Genomic DNA, 24,085 nt, shown 5'->3' with positions numbered 1-24,085 from the left:
ACTGAGTTTGAATGCCCAGTACCCAGGTAAAGAAAACAACAAGAGCAAACAGACAAGTCCAGCAGCTGGGGCAGTGTGTATCTACACCGACAGCAGGGGACTGGAGAGAGGAGAATCTAAGGGGCTTGTACTCGAAGCTTCCTGGCTTGAATAGAAAAACGGGTGAGCTGCAGACTGTCAAAGATCCTTTCTCAGTATAAGATACGGTGGGAAACAATGGCACTGGGGAGATGGAGGCAGGTGGATCTCAGTTGAATTCAAGGCCACGCACAGAGACCTTATTTCAAAAAATAAAAAGTAAAAAAACTGAAAAGGTATTTTAGTGACAGCCTTTAAGAGATGAACCTAGCCAGGCAATGGTGGTGGTGCACACCTTTAATTCCAGCACTCAGGAGGCAGAGGCAGGTGCATCTCTGAGTCTGAGGCCAGTCTGGTTTACAAAGTGAGTTCCAGAGCAGCCGGGGCTACAGAGAAACCCTGTCTAAAAAAAAAAAAAAAGCAAAACAAACAAAAACAACAACAACAAAAAGAGATGAACCTAAAAATGATTTTTCCTCTTTTATGATTTTTTTACAATTTAATTTTCCTATATATAGCACAAGTTTTTAAAACTTAATAATCAAGGTGGGATATATCTAATCAAAACATATTATATGCCTGTATGAAATCCTCAAATAATGGAAATAAACAAAAATAAAGTTAAGTAAGCACTTACCCTGATAAGCTTCCAGAAATCTCACTAGAAGAATGGCTGAGTGGTGAAGTAGACAGTCTGAAGCTCCCTTGCTCTTCAAAGCCAGATCCACCACTCTTGGGAAAGGCATTTTTCACATCTATTACAAAGGTGTATTCTCCAATAAGAACAGAAAACAACAATAACAAAACCCACACAATTTACATGCGATGGATCACTGATACTTACCAACACTTTTAAATAAGACTCTATAATCTTCTTCAAAAGTGACATGCTTGTCACTGCTGCTTGTCTCACTGACACATTCCTTTTTCCTCTGGTGTTCTCTATTATCTTTTATTTCTTCACATTCTTCTAAAAGGTGAAGGCATGATACTCTGGGGTCCCTTACTGATGAGTAACTACTGGGTGTTGGAATGCAAACCGAGGCAGCTTTCTCATTGTTCTGCACATCTGGTAATTTGTCAATGGAGCATGTCTTCCTCCCTGTGGCTGTGTCTCTATTCTCTCTCTTGTTTGTAAGAACCGAATTTGAAGAGGTTATTGTTCTGAGTAATTCTTGAGTCTCACTCTCTGTATTTTTACCATAGAAAATAGCTGCTGAATCTCCTTTAGGTTCCCTTGTATTAGTAGCAGCAGCATTCACCATACTGACGTCTTGAAGAGTCTGCTGTTTGGGCAAACATACATCCCAAATGTCGGATGTGCCGGCTCCCGAAAACGGCTCCCGTGCCCCTTCACAGCTACCAATTTCTGTTTTTGTAAGGTATTTCTCCATATCAAACGCATTGGATCTATTACTTTTGTCCACATCATTAATTAGGAAATGAGACATGGTGGAACAGTCCTCTTGTGTATCATCATCCTGAAAAGTCTGGCCTCTTCTTTTATTGGTAAGTGCCTTCATCATGGCAACAAGCTGGGCAGGATTGGTACTCACGGACACATCTGCAATAGCTGAAGCAATGGTGCTTATTCTCAGTACAGAATCTCCACCGCCAGACAGTGTGGTCTGGTGGTCTTCAAGTCTGTTAGTAATGCAGAAAGTGTCCTAGACAGAAGAAAATGTTTATTAAATAACTCCCTCTACTGACAAGGACACGTACAGATTAGTCTAATCTTTATTTAGTGTAGTCTTCTCTTATTCAAGGGCTATCTATGTTCCTAGTGGATGCCTGAAAGCACAGACAGCACACCAAACTACACACGGACGCACAGACAGACAGACAGACAGACAGACACACACACACACTATGCTTATTCCATTCCTAAACAACATACATACTTATGATAAAACTTAATTTATAAATTGGGCACAGAAAAACATAATGGGAACCACAGTATAAAACTGAGATGGGTCCAATAGCAAAAACTATAAATTACTATTTACGGTAAACACATTAAAACATCTACCTCTGGCGACAACAGGCTAGGCAGTGCTAACGTCCTGCTGAGAGCCACCGGAACCAACAGCATATTTCACAGCACCCCCTTTGCTCAGTGTGCTGGCACACGTCTATAAGCTCCACATGGGAAGTACAGGCAGGAGGATCAGGAGAATAGCTATTCTCAGTTATGCATGGGTTCAAGGCAGCCTGGGCTACAAGAGACACTGTCTCAAACAAACAAGCAAATAGGAAGGAAGGAAGGGAGGGAGGAAGGGGGGAAGGGAAGGAGGAAGAAAGGTAGATGGAAGAAAGGAAGGATAGATGGAAGAAAGAAGAAAAGAAAGAAAAGAAAACTGTCAATCAAGGAGATGGTCATAATTTCTTGGATAATCACTAATACAGAAAAAAATATATGAGATTAATGGAAAAAAGAAAACACAATCATATAAAATACAACCCAGACTACCCAAAGGAAAAGAATAAAGATCAGAGGAAACAAGCAACAAGTAAGAGGAAAGATTCAAATGGTCATGGGCTAGTGGCTGCATAAAAGAAAGTCCAGTGCTCGCTTCGACGCACACAGACTAAAACTGGAACGATGCAGAGAAGATGAGCATGGCCCCTGCGCAAGGATGACACACATATTCGTGAAGCGCTCCATATTTTAAAAATAATAAATAAAAGAAAAAAGAAATGTACAAAGGCTGTGAAACTGATTTAAAAAAAATAAGTCTCTTTCTATATTCTTAAATGAGAAGCATCCAAAATAAGGAGGGAAGGTTAAAAGTAAAGGGCCAGCAAGATAGCTCAGTGGGTAAAGGCAATTGCCGCCAAGCCTGATGACCTACATTCAATACCTGGAGACGCGCACGGCACACAGCAGGAGAGAACTGACTCCTACAAGCTGTCCTCTGAGGAACACAGATAAATAATTGTGTTGTTCTTAACTATAAAAACGTCATGGGTAAAACACTGCATGACAACACAACCGTAGGGAAAAAAGTTTCTATTTACATGGTTGATACCAACCTTAGGGGTAAAAATAATCACAGGAATAGAGAGACGTAAAAAAACGATAAAAGTTAATTAGCCCAACAAATTTGATTTATATAGACCTAAAACTATAGCCTCAAAAAATGTAAAGCAAAAACAGACTCATAATGAGTAACAGACAAACATACAGTCACAGTGGGTGGTATTAAATCCTAAATGACTGAAGGAATAGCAAAATAATTTTAACACGCAGTCAACTTTAGCATTCTTGTTTAACGAAGTTCACATTAATGAAACAAAAACAAAAGCAGGCAATAGTTATACAACAGGTGTTCCCTTCAAGTGAACAAAATGCATTTTTAAAACTGAACAAATCCAGATCCATTTAATATATGTCTTGGTAAAATTCAAATGACTAAGAGCAAAAATCTTGAACACAGAACAATTAATCTAAAACCAAATATTTTAAAATCTGGAAAGACAGCTCAGTGGATAAGAGCATGTGTTGTTCTGACAAAGGACCTGAGTTCAGTTCCCAGCACCTACGCCAGGTGATTCACAAATGCCCACAACTCCAAGTCCAGGAGTAGGTACCCACGCACATATGTTCAGTCCCTACCCTCACATACATATAATTAAAAATAATTAATAATTTAAAATAATAATAATTTTTAAAAATCTGGAAAATCTCATAAATGCTTGAAAACTAAGAGATAATTTTTTTCAAAAGGCAAAAATTCATGGGCCTAAAGAATCAGAAAATATATTGACCAGGGATAAGGGATATCAATCAGTAGAAGAATGCTTGCCTAAATATGTGTGAGGCCATGGGTTCAATCTCCAGCACAGCCAGAACAGAAAGGAGGACGGGCAGGAGAGAGGGAGAAAGTGTTGATACAGGCAGACTGGGGGGTGAGGAAGGAGGACGGGCAGGAGATAGGGGGAAAGTGTTGATACAGGTAGACTGGGGGTGAGGAAGGAGGACGGGCAGGAGAGAGGGGAAAAGTGTTGATACAGGCAGACTGGGGGGTGAGGAAGGAGGACGGGCAGGAGAGAGGGAGAAAGTGTTGATACAGGCAGACTGGGGGGTGAGGAAGGAGGACGGGCAGGAGAGAGGGGAAAAGTGTTGATACAGGAGGGGGGTGAGGAAGGAGGACGGGCAGGAGAGAGGGGGAAAAGTGTTGATACAAGTAGACTGGGGGGTAAGGAAGAAAACTGAATAGTGAAAATATGATGGATCAAAACATGAAATGAAAGACAAAACACAGGTTTCAGCAAAAACTGTGTTCTCTGGAAAATTCATACCACTAGATAAATGCGCATATTAGGAAAATAGACACCTATGTTGGGGCATCTACTCCAAACACTAGGCCAAAGGCACTGCAGTGTAAGCCACAAACATGTGTGAACCATCAGTGGCACTAGGTTGTTTACAACACACATTCACTAGCATTCATGTCATAGAATAGAGCATAAGAAGTAAAATGACCTTCTATCACATTCCTCTCCTGAGTAAAAGCTGAAGCAAAAGCATTCAAAGAAAAGGGACACACTACATAGTTTCCTTTATATAATATCCTGGACACTAGTAATAAGTACTGTTTAGAAAAGGTTTTAAAAAAGAATTCTGAGGGGTTGGGGATTTAGCCCTGGGTTTGGTCCTCAGCTCTGGGGGGAAAAAAAGAATTCTGAATTATTGGCAATTTTTTTTTTTTTTTTGGTTCTGGAGGTAGAAGTTGACAGACTTCCTACTGGCCAAGTCAAGAAGGACGTAACACATCAGACAGGAAGAACAAACCGTGTATGCATACATCACACTGTTCTTTTTCTTCATCTGGGACACACAAATTGTAATAACTTATTCATTATAAGTTGTTTTATATATTCTTCTGTATGTACATTATAAATTGATTTTTAAAATGTTTCTCATTTAAAGGACACTGTAACAAAATTGAAGCCAGGAAAATCAGGCCATAAATTTTTCACAAGTGTCCTTGGTCCATCTTATTTGAAAGCCATTATCAAGATAATATAAGAATCCCTTTAGGAAAAGCTTAAGCTACCTCTGTCTTGCTTTTGTTAGCAGTTAGTGTCACATCATTTTCATCCACCTGTGATGTACTCGGCAGTTCTTCAGCCTGAAGTGTAACTGATCCTTCACTTAGCTGTGTCTGGGACTGTTCATTTAAATTTCCTATAGAAGATAAACAATAGTCAGCTTAAAGGCATGTATTACCCCTCATAAATAATCTGAAATAAGAAAAGTACCAGTCAAAATGATTAATTGTCAAGGAAAGTATCTTTGTGCTGCAAACATAAGTTGTCCTCAGTAAGACTGCTTAAATGATAGACATCTAGACAAAAAACAGGCTTTGATGGAAATCTCTGAATTTTAATCTTCCCTACAAATATTCACAAAAACTAATTTAATGTATTTTGGCTTCAAATACTGAGTTCAAAATTATACACTTCTTCAGAATGATAAAAAATTAATTAACTACACACACGGGCCCTTTATCCTAAGTCCTGTTTTGGAACACAGGCTCTTTAAGAATGGAACACATCTTGGTTTACAGAGATGGTTCAATGATTTACAGCACTGGATTCAATCCTTGGCACCCACATGGCAGTTCACAATTATCTATAACTCTAGTTCTAGAGGATCTAATGCCATTTTCTGGTCTCCACAGGCACTAGGCATGCACGTGGTACACAAACATGTGTAAGACAAAACAACCATACATATAAAATAAAATAGTAAAATTTTAAGTAGAATGGACCACATATTATTCAACTTCATATTCTTGCAGCAAAAGACATTGGGTTATCAAAGAGGAATTGCTCAACAACTTGGCTAACCAAGAAAGTCTAACAGAATATTTTCTATTAACCAGGAATGATGATACACACCTTTAGCATATCTGAGTTCAAGGCCAGCCTGGTCTACAGAGTGAGTCCAGGTCAACCAGGGATACAGAGAGAAACTCTGTCTCAAAAAAAAAAAAAAAAAAAAAAAAAAAAAAAAAAACCCCAAACTTTCCATAGATATTGCAGGAATGTTAGGTTATATGTAGACTATCATACTATACAATTCAAAGTATCTCTTTAAAATCTATCTAAATAATAAATATAATTCCTATTATTTCTTAACAGCAATATTTTAATAAGCCAAATTTACCTAGGTAGGTCATTTGAAGTTATTTTCATTTGCTATAGTAGTTTATACAAAAATCTGGGTGAATTTTGGCTGTCTTCCCTACTTTCAATTGAAAAGAAAATGTGAGGTTATATAAAAATCAAATCTATGCCGGAAGGTGGTGGTGCACACCTTTAATCCCAGCACTCAGGAAGCAGAGGCAGGAGGATTTCTGTGAGTTACTTTGAGGCCAGATAGGTCTACAGCATGAGTTCCAGGACAGCCAAGACTGTTACACAGAGAAACCCTGTTGTCATTAAAAAAAAAAAAAAAAAAAAATGACAACAAAAAAATTAAATCTGCAACCAATGCTGAAAAGTTACAAAGCAATGTATACATCTTCACCCACAGAGATATGATCATGTGATTCCCAGAACTACACGTTCAGACACAAGTTCCTTGAAGTCTTTCATTTAATCCACTACCTGAAATTAAATCATGGTGAAGATGAGTCACTTCTTTTTCCAAATTACTTCTTGACACATCAGATTTCAATAATGCAAAAGGTTCTCTCTCCTCTGGTGATCTAATAAAATAACCAAACGATGGCTGCAAAAATAATTAAGCACAATTAATCTTCTTTTGAAAAGCTCTAGATTATTTGATCTAATACTACTAAAACATCAAAATGACTTCAACAACCTATTCTTGCCATTTCACTTCAAGTCCAGACAGAACCTTTGGGCTGGTTCTCCATGGCAGTACCTGCCGTGCCCATGGAAAGACCTGGGTTGTACATCCAACATGGGAGAGGAGGAGAAGCTTCAGACAAAACCTTTTCTTTCTTCAGTCCTAGCTGTCATTGAATCACTGTACCTAACGTCATTAGATAAGCCTTCCCAAAAACTCAGAACAATCCAGAAGTGACACTTCAGTCAGTCTTCAATAACCGTGACAAACATTCACTATTAGGCACTATTCCGAATGGGGGGGAGGGTAGAACTTAAATATAGCATATTTTGTTCTATAGATTAATCTGCAGAAAACATGCCTTGAGATTAAGCACACTCCCACTGACTTTCATGGAAGTTTCAGAAAGATCTAGGCTCAAGGAGCTTGTTAAAGAGAACGGAATTTGCACTTTTCTTACACGACTTCAATATCACAGATCTAAAGTATGAATTCAGTTTCTGGTTGATATTCATTTGGAAGTTTCTTCCCTTGACCCAGTAAATTGAATGTATAAAACTTCCTAATACCAGAATAAAATTTGAGTCAGACCTCTTTTCCTAAGATCTACTGCTGTGTTCATCTGTTTAGGAAGGAGTTCAGAAAGCTATGTGTGGTGACTCATGCTTGTAACCCCAACACTTAGGAAGGAGAGACAAGACAGATCTCTGATTTCAAGGTTAGCTAGGACTAACTACATCCCCTATATGAGAGAGAGATAGTTCAGAGTCAAGGATATGACACACAACTACAATCTGAACAGAGTAAGATGAGATAAGAAAACTACAAGTTCAAGGCCAGCCTGGGCTACATAGTGAGACATTGTTTCAAAAACAAGACAAAACAAAAAAAGAATGGTTACTTTTCCAGTTCTTTCATAATCACAAAAACCCCAATCAATCCACCTCTTTCAAGCATTTCATTTTCACTGCATGGATTAAGACAGTTGTTCAAAAGTACAGTTTCCCAGCACTCAGGAGGGAAAGGGAGGATGATCTGTGAGTTTGAGGACAGCCAGGGCTACACAGAGAGACCTTGTCTTGAAACACCAAAAATAAAATAAAAACAGTATGGTTTCATATTTAGGTTCTCAGGGGCTGGAGAAATGGCTCAGTAGTTAGAGAGTGTGTACTACCTGCACAGGACCTAGGTTCCGTTCCCAGCACCCACATCCATGGTCAGCTCACCACCGCCTGTAACTCTAGCTCCAGGGTATCCCACACCGGCTCCCAGCCTCTGCAAGCACTATCTGGATGTGTGCTGCTGAGAGCTGCTGGTAGCAAGAGCTTTACCAGAGAGCACGTAAGTACACAGCAGGTGACAACTAGTGCTCAGCAGGCCAACCCACCAGATGAGTAACTCCCTGGGGAGCCCCACCCGGCAAAGCCGTGGGGTCACCGACTAAGTGACTGGTTGCTCCTGTCTGTAATTTCTCTCAAGTGCCACCACATTCCTTCTCTAATAACAGTTATGGGTGCTTCTCCACCGCCTCTGTGTTTATCCCACGTACATACTCCATCTACTGGAATATAACATATAGCTGTACATGGTCAGGAAGAGGATTGTTTAAAATAATTTGTTTTTCTTTCATGTACATTCATGTTTTGCCTGTATGTATGTCTGTGTAAAGGTGTTGGATCCCCCGAAACTGGAGTTACAGACAGTTGTGAGCTGTCATATGGGTGCTGGGAATTGAACTCAGGTCCTCTGGAAGAGCAGCTGGTGCTCCTAACTGCTGAGTCATCTCTCCAGCCCCGGAAGATGATTTCTGTTTAAGCTGTATAATTCTGATAAATAGAAACAATGCTGGGATATTTTTCATAACTGACATAGGAAAGTAACAGTATTCTCAGTTACAAAGACAGCTAATTTTAGACTTCAGAACAAATTCAAAACAGACTAGCTGCCCCTGCAGAGAATACACAAGGAAAAGTTCCCAAGTGTCTGTTGAATCAAGGCCAGGCATGAAGCAGCTTTGGTAGACATAATCCTTTGCAGTAATGGACTTTCTGCAGGCACCCCCAGCATTCAAGGTTCAGCCAACTAATTGTTTATTGCTTAGGTCCCGGATTTCAATGCCACTTTCTGTCTGGGAACCCTGACCACTAAGGCTACGTGCATGGCCAAGCAATACTCACTGGCTGGTCAATGTGACATCTCTAGCCTGAGAGAAACTGTGTGACTTATCATGTGTTAAGAGAATGGGTCAGTCCCTGAAAATGTAACATATAATTGTCCAGAGTTTGGCTGATGAGGAGTAAGTGAGTGGGGGGCGGGGGAGAGCTGAATGGGTGATGTAGCGGGGTATGCAGAGAGGGCTGAGAAGAGAGGATGAGTTCCTAGGTAGGAGAGAGAGCAAGGGAGATTTTCAGAGGATTTTTTTCAAGATGGAGTAAAAGAGAAAGTTACCAGAAGAAAGTGTTTTTATCCTTATTTTTTCCTTAGAAAAAGTCTAGCTTTCACCACATTCATGGATTATTTTTTTCATTCCCTGGTGCTCCCTGGAGGCTGGCCCTCCAGTGTGTACAAATCCACACAGACATATGCATGTACACATCATTTTTAAAAATTAATTTAGGGGCTAGAGAGATAGTTCAATGGTTAAGAGGACTGACTGCTCTTCCAGAGGACCCAGGCTCAATTTCTAGCACCTACCTGATGGCTCACAACTATCTGTAACTTCAATTCCAGGGGATCTAACTTCCTCTTCTGACTTCCACAAGCAACATGCATGCACACTGTGCACATACATACATAAGGCAAAATACTCATACATGTAAAATAAATAAATAAATCTTAAAATTCTTTATATTCTACTCAAGTTTAAGAAACTGTGATTTCGCCAGGCAGTGGTGGCGCACACCTTTAATGCCAGCACTCGGGAGGCAGAGGCAGGTGGATCTCTGTGAGTTCAAGGCCAGCCTGGTCTACAGAGTGGACAGGCTCCAAAACTACACAAAGAAACCCTGTCTTGAAAAAAAAAGAAAAAGAAAAAGAAACTGCGATTTCATTATACTGTGCCAGAGTTTGAATCTGGAGTGTCCCCAAAGGCCTATATACTAAGGACCTAGTGACCGGCCTGTTTCACTAATGGAAGGTGGCGGAATCTTTAGGAGGTAGTTCATCAAGAAGGAAGTGGTATCACTGAGTGCATTTATTTCCTTGAAGGGGATGCTGGAACCCAGTCACTTCCTTCCTCGTCTCTCTCTCCCACCCCCTTTCCTCTCTTCTTCTCCCCCTCCGTGACTCCAGCCCTCCTCGATGCCATGAGGTAGTTCCCTCTGCCGCACTCCTGCTGTGCTGGAAAGTGCTGACCAGGCTCACAGTAACAGCCAAACCACCATGGAGCAAGCCATGACTCAAACCCTACTTTCTATAAATGGATCTTAGCCATTTTCCTACCGTCTTTCTAGGAAGCTAACATGGGCCCTTAGTGAATTCAGCCTTAATCAACACCCACATTATATATTTTAAAAATTCTGTTGTAACTCAAATTCCCTATGTAAAACAAATCTTGAATCCCTGCACCTTTCAAGTTTCAAGTTGTCCCCACTTCACCACCTGCCTTCTCTCTCACTTAAGTCTATGTCTACTTCTGTTCCTCCTGTGTTTTACTGGCTTTCCCCCATACAGGCCTCTGGCAAAGGTAGGAGCAACATGGAATTGACCTAGACAACATGACCAAGATATTCTCTGCCTCCTAATCCTTCCTGGAAGTTCATCTGAGATACTACCAACCCTACGGGAAAGCCCTAATGATCAGGTCCTTGTTATTTATTTACTTTTTAGATGATTTCATATGGCTCAGATCACCCTGGCTTTCAATTTGGGACCCCCAGTTTCCCCAGTGCTGGACTTAAAAGACTTGTAATCTTTTAATATCCTACTATGCCTACCTTCCCCCGGACTCTTACATCAGTCCTACCTGCCTTTGATGGACGACTCCGACACCTGCCTCTGGGCCTCACACAAACGGTTTTCCTTTACCAGGAACACTGGTTCTCTGGATCTCTGTGTCATCGTTTGATGCCAGTTCAGTGTCATCCTCTTAGACAGTATTCTGAACAGCCCAATGAAGCAGCTTTCTACTCAGTCATTCTCTAAAGGATTTACCACTGTATGAACTGCTTGCATTCTAAAATCTCTATACCTACCACATATTTTAAATCAAAACATTCCAACATTTGAAAACATCTTTGCAGATGAGTGGAATAATGAATCCCAGAATTCTTCCTACCAATCAACCATGTAACAATACCAAAAGTTACTCAGTGTATACTTGTGTTATCTGCTTCATATGTAGCAATACATTTCAATCTTACAACATCCTATAAAACAGCACTACACTTTAGAAATGGAAAAATTAAGGCATAGAAGACAGTTGTTCAGTGTCATAGAGCTAGTAAAGAAGTCAGAACTTGAAGCCAGGTCTGACTGGTCATAAAATATAAGCTTTTAACAAGTTCCTAGGCTGTCTCTGCCCTCAAGTTGCTATGTTCTAACTATACCACCATAACATTCAAAGTAAAAACCTGGTACTGTGGTTCTCCCACCAAAACTGATACTGAGATGTGGTCCCCATTGTAATGGTACTGTGAGGTGATGGGGTCTTTCAGGGGCTTTATTCTAAAAGGAATGTACCCAAATGAAGACATTAGGGTAGCTCTCAGAAAAGTGGTTAAGACCAAAGTGCGTTATTTACAGTGAGTCTGCTTCTCTGTTTTTTTTTTTTTTTTTTTTTTTTTTTTTACACACATACCCCTTTCACACACACTCGCACTTCTCCATTATGAGCTGCTACAATGGCACAGGACCTTCACCAGAAGTTGGCCAGATGTGCCCATCTGATCCTGGACATCCCAGCCTCCAGAACTGGGAGCCAAAAATAAGCCTTTCGGTATTCCTTGTCCAGGACTGGGTACTGTGTCACAGCAACACGAAGTGGACATGAGTGACTTCTACCACTTTCGACACATTCCATACTTACTCTTTTCACATTGTTACCACCACCAAGGCAACCAAGAGCTTCAGATCTTTCTGCAAAGAACTCTCCTAATGACAGGCGTAGGTAACTGTCATCATCTTTGCCGAAATTTGATGTGCCTAGTGATTTCCTCAACAAATGGTAATTAACTGTAGCCACCCAGGACGTATCACCAAGTGCAACTGAAGTATTCTGAACATCTATTTTTTCATCCTAGAAAAGAATAAAGTTATTGTTCCATTTTTCTCCCTCAACAAGAGAAAAAAATTTGTGAAACTAAAAATAAAAGAACTAGGAAAACTTAAAAACTAACTTTTCAAAATGTAGCCCAAAACATTTAGATAAACATAAAGATGAGCAGTTACTGAAGTCTATAGAAGGACTCATTTTTGTATACATGTTACAATATGCACTGTCTGAATATATTAATCAAACACGAACTTTCACAATAAATACATCTTTTTTTCTTTTGGTTTTTCAAGACAGGGTTTCTCTGTGTAGCTCTGGAGCCTGTCCTAGAACTTGCTCTTTAGTCCAGGCTGGCCTTGAACTCACAGAGATCCACCTGCCTCTGCCTCCCAAGTGCTGGGATTAAAGGTGTGCACCATCCACCATCGCCTGGCGAATATACACATCTTTACCAAACATAAAGAGAATTACTTTTCTTAAAACATTTTTAAAAAGCACAGAGATATCCGTGGAAACTTTAGAAACAATTTTAAGTAAATTAAAGATAAGTTTGGGGCCAGAGAAATGGTTCAGTTGTTAAGAGTGTGTACTGCTACTCCAGAGGATCCCAAAACCACTCCCAGCACCCACACCTGATGCCCCACTGCCTGCAATTATAGCTCCACAAGATCTGATACCTGTGAGCTCTGCGGTTACCTGCACTCACATGCAGGTACTTATACATACACATAATTAAAAGTAATTCTTTTTAATTCTTTTTAAAAATTTTAGGCCAAGCCAGGCAGTAATGGCACACAGCCTTTAATCCCAGCACTCAGGAGGTAGAGGCAGGCAGATTTCAGTGAGTTCAAGGCCAGCCTGATCTACAAAGAGAGTTCCAGGACATCCAGGGCTACACAGAGAAACCCTACCTCAAAAAAAGGAAAATAGGCCAGTAGCCTGACTGGAGTTTCCTCACCAGGACACATGGTGGAAGGAGAAAATGTACCACGAGCCATGGTACACACATGCTGGCCCTAAGTATCCCCTACCGCAGACACACAATAAATAAATAAATAAATGCAAACTGTTCCATACCACACTGGAAATGCAGTGCAGAGTTTCATGGGCCAGGCATGCGCTAAACCTGCACTCCCCCCAAAGGTATATTTTACAATATCAGTTTTCAACTAATAACTCAGAACAAACAAGTAAAAGTTGTCATAAAATGAAAAAAAGTGAAATAATTCTATAGTAACTACTGGGGGAAGAATTTTTTTTTTTTTGCCCAAATTTAAATTAATACAAGAAGAAATTTAAATCTAGGTTAGAACAAGTAATCACAAACCTGTATAAATGGATGTTCTTTATTGAATTCTTCTTCATCTTTTGCAATTAAATCCAATACTTCACCTTAAAAAGAAATAAGTTTATATAATTACATTGTATTAGCACACACAGAAAGCAAATTAAGGAAATAAAATACTAAGGAAACACTTTTTTCATGGGGATAGGTGCACATGTTGGGGGTTGTACCTCTGCAGGTACCCTTGTCTGGTACAGAGGCCAGCAGTCCACTTCGGGTGTCTTCCTCTATTGATCCAAACCTCCTTTTTGGGGACAAGGTCTCTTGCTGAACCTGGAGTTCACTTTTCCACTACAATGGCTAGCTAGCAAGTCCCCTGCATCTGTCCGTTTTCCCTCCAACCCTGCACTAGGGTTACAAGCACAGACCACCTACCACCTCTGACCCCAGTCTTTACATGAACACCATGAGTCAGAACTCAGGCCTCATGCGTGTACAGCAAACACTTTTATCCACTCAGCAGACTCTCTAGTTCTGAAATATAATTTCTTTAAGTATGTAAAAATTCCATTCACATGACTTATATAATTATGTTAGGTATGCAAGGTTGTCAAATTTCCAATAAAATGCACAATATTGTAACTAATTTCATCAACAATTTGCCCTAATTAATTTTGGAAAGGCATTTACACATAATTCTAATTGAACGCAAGCACGATGTCATATACCTTCAGTACCACCTATTAAGGAAGCTAAGGCAGGAGAATCACTTGAGCCCAGGGGCTTAAGGCCAAACTGAGTAACAGAGCAGGGTTCTATCCATAATAAGAAAAATTCCAGACTCAGGAAATGGCTAAGCAGGTAAAGTACTTCCCAAGTAAGCAGAAGAACCCAAGTTCAAATCCCCAGAACCGATGTAGAAGCCAGACATGGTAGCACACAAGTCTACAATCCCTGTGTCCTGCAGGAATACGGGAGCGGGGAAAAGGAGAATCTGGAAGCTCATGGACCAGCCCAACAGTTAATAACAGGATAGACAGGACAAACATCTGGGGTTGTTCTGATCCACACACACGATGCACAAGATGCAACAGTTGCATGCCTGCCTGCATATGCACGCTACAGCCACATGTCATACATATGACACTCACACAAATAAAATAATACTCATTCTTTAAATTAATCAAGGCTCCAATTATTTTAGCTTTAAACAGTTGAAAACATGCAAATTAAGAACTTTGTCTAGGAAGGTGGTGGTGCAGCCTTGAATGCCAACACTCAAAAGGCAGAAGCAGGCAGATCTCCGAGTTTGAGGCCAGCCTGGTCTACACAGTGAGTTCTAGGAGCCAGAGATATGTTGAGGGAACCTGTCTCAATGTCTCAAAGAAAGAAAGAAAGAAAAATAAATCTGTCTAGAACTGGAGAGATGGCTCAGTGGTTAACAGCATGTACTACTCTCACTGAGGATCTGAATTCAATTCCCAGCACCTCCATCAGATGATTCACAATCACCTGTAACTCCAGCTCTAGTGAGATCCAACTTCTCTGGCCTCTGTAGGCACCTGTACTCATGTGCACATACCTATCTATACACAGATAAGTACATAATTTAAAAAATAATAAAAATAAATCTTTTTTAAAAAGAAAAAAGAAAGAAACTTGTCTATGTATATACACAGGATTTCATCTGACTAAAAGCCTCTCTACAAGTTAGTTACAAAGAAAACTGCTAGAATGCCCATGTACTTGTGTGGCCAGGAATGTACCAACAAATGTACCTTACAAAGTCCCACATCCCAGAACAACTCAGAAATAGGTAGTCCTTTAACATCTGTACCTTTGCTTTCGTAGGGACGTGTCTGCCTGATCACACATCCTAATCTCTAGGACAAAAACACAAAGTAAGGAAGCTGGGAGTGGTAGGCAAAGAGGAGCAGAAGCCACAGCACTGGAGTGGGGAGCACGGCAAACAAGGAAGCCATGACCCACCTGAGGGGATTTAAACACACGGCTAACTCACATGAGACCAGGGTCGAGTCTATCTGTCTGGTCCAGGCCTCTGCCTGCTACTTCAAGACTGTACAGAAAGGGGAAGAGTGAACTAGAAGAACAGCCCACTCATGGCCAAAGCAAGGACACTGTCCTCTCATGTGCCCACAAAGAACTAATTAGATCCAAACTATTCTTTTGGACAAGTGGACAGTCTCACATTCACAACTTGAGACACAAATGAGAACAGAGTTCTGCTTCTAGTAAGGAAAATCAGAGAGCCAGCACAGCTCAGGATTCCTGTTGCCAGAATGATGCTGGTATGTGTCTGCTGAAGCAATCACCGTGACAGAGGACCTATGACTGAACATCAAGAGAACCACGAAGCCCCCAAAATTAGATGCAAAATAGTATAATTTATACAGACCTGTTTCTGTGGATCTATAACTCAAAAAAGCTAAAAACACTATTGTAAAATGTGAAAGCATCAACCAGCCAAATCTAACAGTCAAGAAAGGGCAAATAGGAAAGTCAGTCACAGGAAGATAACACAGAAGAACCTTGATTTGCTTGCATGAATTAGCATTACACAGTGTTTAAAAATCATGGTGGCGCACGCCTTTAATCCCTGCACTCGGGAGGCAGAGGCAGGCGGATCTCTGTGAGTTCGAGGCCAGCCTGGGCTACAGAGTGAGTTCCACGAAAGAGGCAAAGCTACACAGAGAAACCCTGACTCGAAAAACCAAAAAAAAAAAAAAAAAAATCATGGGATTGATACATCAAAATACTACTTATTAAATTTCAAAGTGCTTTTCCTAAGGGATTTCTCAGTTAATTATCTCCAATACTCTAGTGTTGTCTTTCTGCTTCTCAAAAATCAGCCATGGACATTAAGAAAGAAGAGTTTCCATTTTTAGAAAAATATAAACCTAGTTATTACCTAACCTAAAATGATAATCTCATTTGTCACCTGAATTTTTCACTGGTTAAACATTAAAGCAGCTTCATGTCTTTTCTTACATGCTTAATTGTTAGGACAACAAACAGGAGTAATGTAAAACTGCATCCTGTTTCCTTCTACCAAGCCTTGTAACTGTCTTCTATATCCTTTGTATTAAACAACTTCCAGAATGCAACAATTATATTTCAAAAAGGACTTTATATGACTGACCAATACAAGTTGACTAGTCTCAAAACATCATCATAAACAATGAATCTGGCACAATAAAATTGGTTATCTATATACTTACTACCAGATCTGAAGTCTTCATTCATTTCATTATTTGGAGACATCTGTAAATCTTGCTGATCAGTAAAAGATGTGTAGTAAGCAAGGTCAGTGACCCATTTGCCGTCCTCATTTTGGTAGACTACGTTCTGTGAGAGATCTGTTTCTAAAAAGTAAAACCAAAACCACTGAATGACGCATACAACAACTAACTTACTTAACAATAGTGTTGAAGTCTGCTCAAAATAGGTTAAAAAAAAAAAAAAAAGGAAAATCCATTTCCCAAAAAGAAAAATATCTTTTTGATGACAACATGCCAAGCGTACCTAGAAGTCTATAATGGAAGATGAGACATAATGGGGAAAAGACTCAGAAAGGTACATTTACAGGACTGGAGAAATGGCTCAGAGGTTAAGAGCAGTGGCTGCTCTTCCAGAGGTCCTGAGTTCAATTCCCAGCAACCACATGGTGGCTCACAACCATCTGTAATGAAATCTGGTGCCCTCCTCTGGCCTGTAAGCATACATGCAGGCAGAGCACTGTATACATAATAAGCAAATAAATAAATAAATAAATCTTTAAAAAAAAAAAAAAGGTATATTTGCACTAGATGTCTGCTTAACATTATTATTTCTGAGCAACAATCATGCACTACTAGTATATTTCAAAAATCTTTAAAATTCGTAATGACGAGGAGCTCATGGGGTCCTGCCTTACCCAGGGGAGCCAATGGCAGTCAAGGGCCGATTCAGGGAGAGGAAACTATTTTCTTTAGTGATATAACTACTACAGAGTTATATTCCAGAAGACAGTCTCAAAAACCATGTGCACTGGCTCTAGTTAAACCCAATGTGCCACAAAGCAGAAACAAACACATAAAAAACATCAAAGTGAGATGGGGACTTGATGAGGAGGAATTTGAGGGTGAGAGGGGGGAAAGAGAGGGTGGAGATGAATGTGACCAGAACATATTAAATGGTTGTTGAACTTGGGGTTTTTGTGGGATTCCTAACAGTGGGAGTGAGGATGTCTCTGACTCTTTCATGCTCTCAGGACCCTTTTCCCCATTAGGTTGCCTCCTCCAGCCCTCACATGAGGGTTTGTAATTAGTCTTCCTGTAGACTGTTATGTTGTATATTGTTACATGTTATTGTATACTGATACACCTGGGAGGCCTACTCTTTCCTAAAGGGAAATAGAGGAGCAGTGAATCTGGGGAAGAAGTAAGGTGGGAGCAGGGCAGGACTGGGAGGAGTGAAGGCAGAGGAGGCTGTAGTCAGGATGTATTATATGAAATAATAATAATAATAAATAATAATCCATGACAATATTAAAGTACTTCAGAGAGTTCTACATGGCAGCTCAGCCTATTCTAAATATATACACATCTTATATACTTCTTAAGTTCTACTTATAATGAAATAGTTCACTTACGGTCATTAGGCTTTGTAACGGACTCATAAAATTCACATGCTCTCCTTTCACAAGTTGGTGACCAAAGAGAATCAGAAGAACTAACTCCATTGTCACCATTAGTCTTCAGAGATGCAATGCTCCCAACTTTTTGATCAAACACTGTAGGAGTCTCCGTGTTTAAGCATCTGTCCACATTCAAAACTGTCTCTAAATCTGAAGCCAAATCCTTGTTTTGGTGAGGAGACTCTGAATCCTGTTTTACGGAGTCAGCCAGGTCAGAGCCACCTTTCCCATCATTTGTATTGTGACTGTAAGTAGGGTTGAGTGTCTCATCCACAGCACGAAGCATTTTCCCCAGAACATCCTCTCCTGCATATTCCTTTAAAAATGATCACAACAGTAAAGTTTGTTTTTCACACTCATTTTAACACTTAGTGGAGAAAACAATGCAATTGCTAAAAAATGATTATTATTATATAAATAAACTACCTATATAGTATTCAGTATATCCTGGACTATGTATGAGCCAAATTTAAGCACTTTACCAACAAAACCAACTTTAAAATGTGGTTGTACTCAAGCCTATTCACAGATGCATTCTGTGTTCTCAGCTTGGTTATTGTAATTAGATAGATAGATAGATAGATAGATAGATAGATAGATAGATAGATAGATAAAGAGAGAGAGAGAGAGAAGGATGTTTATGGACTAACAGATATTACTGTGCCTCATCAGTTGGGGCCCAAAGCTGATGCTTGCTCTAGCAGAATCCAAAAGCTTTTCAATCTCTTTAAAGAAGATGATGTCTTGCCAATATGCTGTCAGGAAGACTCAAATAAAGAAGATTAATAATAAATAAATAAAAATTAAAAAAAAAAAAAAAAAAACAGGGCCAAAGCACTCAAGATTCAGGGTTTTAGGGCTGGAGCGTGGCTCAGAGGTTAAGAGCACTGACTGTTCTTCGAGAGGTTCTGAGTTCAATTCCCAGCAACCACATGGTGGCTCACAACCATCTGTAATGAGATCTGGTGCCCTCTTCTGGTGTGCAGTCATACATGCTGTATACATAATAAATACATAAGTCTTTAAAAGAAAAAAAAAGATTCAGGGTTTTAGCAGGCCGTGATGGCGCATACCTTTGATCTCAGTGCTCAAGTTGGAGGCAGGTAGATCTCTGAGTTCAAGGCCAGCATGGTCTACAAAGGACTTCCAGGATATTAAGGACTACACAGAGAAACCCTATCTTGGAAAAAAAAAAAAAAAAAAACCAAGTCCTCCAGCAGTGGGCTGCATCTCCTCAAACCACTGTCCAAACAAAACCATCCTTCCTTTCTTCACCTGCCTCTGTCAGGTCAGGGGTAAGTTACCACAGCCTTAGACTGGAAAGACCATTTCAGACAGGTGAGGGAAGGCGGAGCGGAGCTAGGCTAGACAGACACACTGCTGAAAAAACCGAGACACACACCAAAAGGTATAAGTCAGAAATGGCTAAAATGTTTCAGGATAGAAAAAACCAGGTGGCATCAGAACAAAGAGAAATCTAACATACAAAAAGAAACATGCTTGAGCAAAGTAAAAGACAATGATTGCTTTGATGGTGTTTTTGTTTTGTTTGTTTTTGTCAGGTTCCCATGTATCCCAGACTATTCTGAACTATCTCGATGCCCTGACCTTCAAGTTCCAACCCACTTGCCTCCACCCCCTGCTGGAATTCAATGCAAAGACCACCACACCCAGACCCAGCTATGTGCTTTATTAAATGACAGCACACTAGCTTAAAGAACTTTTCAAATGAATAACCTAAATGCATGACTTCAGATGTTTAAATCTAAGAAAAATGTATACAATTGCTTATGTTAGTGATACTAAAGATACATACAATCAAACACAAATCATATTAGTAACTTTTATATTTTTTCATATTTTTCAGAGGCTAACAGTGGTTGCTTGTTTTGAAAATCTGGTATCATACAAACATGAGAGATTCGAAGGAAGTTGAAATACAATGCTCATCAACTTACTCTGCTTTGATCTGGAACAATATCCTTCGAATTGTGTGCCCCTTCCTTCTCAGTTTTCCAGGTATGAGAAGAAAATGATGACACACTATCTATCTGCTTTATATTATCTACAATACCTGCACAGCCACCTGAAAACAAAGAAAAAAGGTTAAATGGAAAATGTCAACATTTAGGTAGTCTAATGTAATAACTCTGTCTTTTTAGCTTAATACTTGGTATTCATATGACAAATTTAGAAAACTGGAAACAAGTGAAAATAAGCATCAGTAAGGGAATGCACATCAGAAATCGGGTGGCATATAGAAAGTTGATTTCTAGTTCTCAAATGTCTGAGTAGTACGCAACCATTTAAAATCCCAATCCAAGAACATACAACTGTATTTCAGCAGTACCAAATCACACAGGCACTACTATAACTATTTCTTGTGTAAGAGGTAACTGATCTTCTGCTCAGGTATTAAAAGATCGTCTCAAAGTTTTTAGGCTGAAGATTTGAAGGGAAAATGAGTTATTTGATAACAAATCATAAGAAAGATTTTTTTTTTTCTAAAAAGATAAACTCAAACCCAAATTTAAGAACAAAGGAGAGACAGACATGGAGGCTCATGCCTAACATTTCAGAAGTCAATAGGCTAACGCTACAAGATTTCAATGAGTTTGTCCATCTGGAATATACTGTAAGATCCAGGCCAGCCTAGGTTACTATATGAAACCTTGTCTCAAACAAGCAAAGAAAAAAAATCATACTTCAACACTTACTGGTCCCAGGCAGACAACCATGGCCTTCCTCAGACTCTCTGTGAGTTGTTCCAGAACTTCCTGAAGTACATGCATCATGGGAAATCAGAGAGCTGTTATTTTCTAACTGGAACTCACAGTTTAAGATATTGTTTTCATTTGCCTGTTAAGAAAATATCCTCTTTTAAATTAAAAAAGAACATTTTGAGGAAAATGTAGAGAACAGAATGTCTGCTTTACTGAGGGATGCCAAATAGAAAATAAGGGAAAAATCAGAAAAACCACCATGGCAACCACCAGTGTAATTAATATTTTATTCCAAGAGGCTTTAGCAATTAAACTACCACAAGTTCGTGAAGACTTTGCTGGAGACGGGATGTTTACAACGCCTTTATATGTCATCACACAAATGATTTAATCACAAAGGAAAAAGCATCTGCATCAAGAGACATACGACCAACAATGACATTATCAAACACAAAAATGGTAGAAACACAAATGTGTCTACTGCTGCTAAGTAGTGAATACACAGCACTGCATATGGTTAATCAACGTGCTCATGAGAAAAATCGATCACCAGAATTCTTCCAAATGTTTAACCTACTCAAATCAGGGGAAACAGTAATCAGAAGTTTCCAGATTATGGGTCATTCTACAAAATAAAGAGCCTACATCTTATAAAATGCTTAATGTATGAAAGAATTGCCAAGTTAGAATAAAGAAACCCAGCAGCTACAGGCCATATAACCTTTGATTAAATTATGAATCATAAACAGTAAAAATAAAGGACATTTTAGAGATAACTGAGCAAATTAGAATATGGACATTAATTTAAAACAATGTATCAGGCGCTAGAGAGATGGCTCAATGGTTAAGAACTGCTGTGGAACAATCCTTTTCTCATCATGAATACGTATTACTCTCACTGGTTCATAAAAAGCTGACAGGCCGAGGAGGGTGGGGTCAGAAGACCAGCTAGCTGCAGAAAAAAACAGGACTGTAGAAATGAGGTAACATGCCACAAGCCACGTGGTAATACACAGATCAATAGAAATGGGTTAATTTAAATGTAAAAGTTACCTAGTAACAAGCCTGAGCTATCAGGCAAGCATTTATAAGTAATATTAAGCCTCTAAGTGATTATTTGGGTCTAGTCGGTGGGGACAGGAAACATCTAATTACAAAGAATAATGGCTGCTATTCTAGAGGATTTGTGTCTGGTTCTAGAACCCACATAGTGGATTACAACCGTCTGTACCTGCAGCCCCAAAGGATCTGACACCCTCTTCTGGCCTCTGAGGGCACCAGGCATGCAATTAGTCCACAAATATACATGTCAGCAAAATACCCATACATATAAAATATATTTTAATTTTAAACTACTGCATCAAAAGTAGATTATGTGGGGAAATGCCTCTTATTCACTGGTGATCAATTCTAGTGTACAGTCACAAATCATGCAATTTATTTTCAAATGATTCAGAGGGAGAAAAAAAATGCTATGGCAACAAAAATATTAATTGCTCAATGTATAAAAGGATGCCCACAGACTATACTTTCTTTTTTCTTCATTTTTCTGCCTTCTTGCATATAACCCAGGTTGGCCTTGAAATCCTAATCTAGTTTCCCAAGTGGTAGAATTCTTAACTTCCTTTTTTACTTTTAGTTGAGGGCAAAGTAAGAGGAGAGAGAAATCAAATTTTTCATCAATTTTAAGTCCACAGAAAACCACAGTCTTAAGTTTAATGTTAACATGAAATGAACCAGATATGGTGGTACATAATTCTAATCCTAGCAACTGGGGAGGTAGAGGCAGATGGATGAGAAGTTCAAGGTCATCCTCAGCTACATAGAAAGTAGAGGCCAGAATGGTCTACATGAAACTGTATCTCAAAACAGCAACATAAAAAAAAAAAAAAAAAAAAAAAAAATCTAATGAGACACACAGTAATTTACAATATCAAATTTCAAAAAAATAAATAATAATAATCAAAAAAAAAAAAGACTAGACATACTTAACTGAAATCACTTACAGGTAACTTTAAAACATTTTCTGGTGACTCCTGTCCTTCTGCTTCATATATCATCCCTGGAATAGCCAGCTGTTCAAAATATGCTTCTAAATGATCATCATAAAATTCTTCATCATTAATGTCATCATCTATTGATAAAGTAGAATGAAAAATAAGATTTTCAAACAGAAACTGAACTACACACAATTTTTAATCACAAAGGCTGATAAACATAAACGGGGCAGTGGATGACATAATTTTGTTTTTATGCATAGCCTCAGGAACTACATAATTTTGTTTTTATGCGTAGCCTCAGAAACTATCATAGAGCCAGGTGAGGTAGTGCATACCTATAAATTCCTAGCACTTAGAAGGCAGGAAGAAAAAAAGATTGCAAATTCAAGGCCACCCCAGTCTACAGAGCAAGTTTCAGGACAGTTACAGCTACATGAGTCTGTCTCAAAAAAGGTATCAGAGAAGTCGGGGGAGGGTTTGGGATACAACTCAGTGGGGGGTGTCTGTCTAACATGTCTGAGGCCCAGCGTTGACGACCCAGGACCACAGAAGAAAAGAAAAAACAGCAAGGCAGAGAGAGAGATCAATTGATACAATTGTCTGTGAAGCAGAAGGATCATGAGATCAAAGCCAATGTGAGCTACACAGCAAGATCTTTTCACTCAAAAATTAAATAAAAATAATGCTGGGAGTGGGAGCCCATGTCTTTAATGCCAACACTTAGGAGGCAGATCAGTGGTGAGTTTCTGGGCAGCCTGAAAATCTACCTATGGAATCTAGACCAGCCTACATAGTGAGACCCTGTCTCAAAAGAAATAAAAAATTAAAAATAAACTCTGCCATTCAGAAGAGTGTTAAAGGAAGAAAGAAAAGAAGAGGGGGAGGGGGAACAACCCACCCAAAGTGTACTGACTACTACAACACAGACAAAAAGGGAAGTGGCAAAGGGAAGGCAGAGAACAGCCATTCTGTAGTACCAGAGGAGTCTTCCAGGCTTGTCAGGGTTAAAAGCCTCTCGTTTTCTAGTAAGCTGGTAGGGCTGAAATCACTGTCTGCAGTCTTGTCTTCAAGAAGCCTCCTAGCATCAGGCGTGACGGTCTAAAAGGAAACAAAGGGCAGAAGGCGACAAAAGAGACCAAGTACTTATTTAATCTGCAATGCCGTTAATCAGTGGAAAATACAAGTTAGTCAACGAAGAAGTCCAGGCTTTACATGGACAGTAACTCCCCTTCTTGCCCTACTCTACCACCCACACTGACCCACCTTCA

At 39.5% G+C, this 24,085-nt stretch overlaps 1 protein-coding gene and 1 non-coding gene across 5 annotated transcripts in view; one reads left to right on the top strand and one right to left on the bottom strand.

Annotated features, from left to right (window-relative positions):
* The window catches only part of Cep192 (centrosomal protein 192), an 85,714-nt gene that overhangs the window by 44,963 nt on the left and 16,666 nt on the right, over window positions 1-24,085 (bottom strand). For all 4 annotated transcript variants that reach the window (XM_028864656.1, XM_028864657.1, XM_028864658.2 and 1 more), the window contains 12 exons: window positions 23,795-23,915; window positions 22,824-22,951; window positions 20,812-20,953; window positions 20,053-20,180; window positions 18,050-18,410; window positions 16,638-16,781; window positions 13,441-13,505; window positions 11,928-12,137; window positions 6,697-6,820; window positions 5,139-5,269; window positions 923-1,745; window positions 716-833 (listed from right to left, as the gene is read on the bottom strand). In XM_028864656.1, coding sequence (XP_028720489.1) covers window positions 716-833; window positions 923-1,745; window positions 5,139-5,269; window positions 6,697-6,820; window positions 11,928-12,137; window positions 13,441-13,505; window positions 16,638-16,781; window positions 18,050-18,410; window positions 20,053-20,180; window positions 20,812-20,953; window positions 22,824-22,951; window positions 23,795-23,915 — 2,495 coding nt within the window. The remainder of the gene's footprint in view (window positions 1-715; window positions 834-922; window positions 1,746-5,138; window positions 5,270-6,696; window positions 6,821-11,927; window positions 12,138-13,440; window positions 13,506-16,637; window positions 16,782-18,049; window positions 18,411-20,052; window positions 20,181-20,811; window positions 20,954-22,823; window positions 22,952-23,794; window positions 23,916-24,085) is intronic.
* On the top strand, window positions 2,644-2,749 carry LOC114690218. Its single transcript, XR_003734050.1, has one exon. It is a non-coding gene; the product is annotated as a U6 spliceosomal RNA (small nuclear RNA).

Source organism: Peromyscus leucopus, chromosome 19, assembly GCF_004664715.2.
Source record: "Peromyscus leucopus breed LL Stock chromosome 19, UCI_PerLeu_2.1, whole genome shotgun sequence".
In the NCBI taxonomy this organism is placed as follows: domain Eukaryota; kingdom Metazoa; phylum Chordata; class Mammalia; order Rodentia; family Cricetidae; genus Peromyscus; species Peromyscus leucopus.
This window is presented reverse-complemented; position numbering and strand designations above follow the sequence as displayed.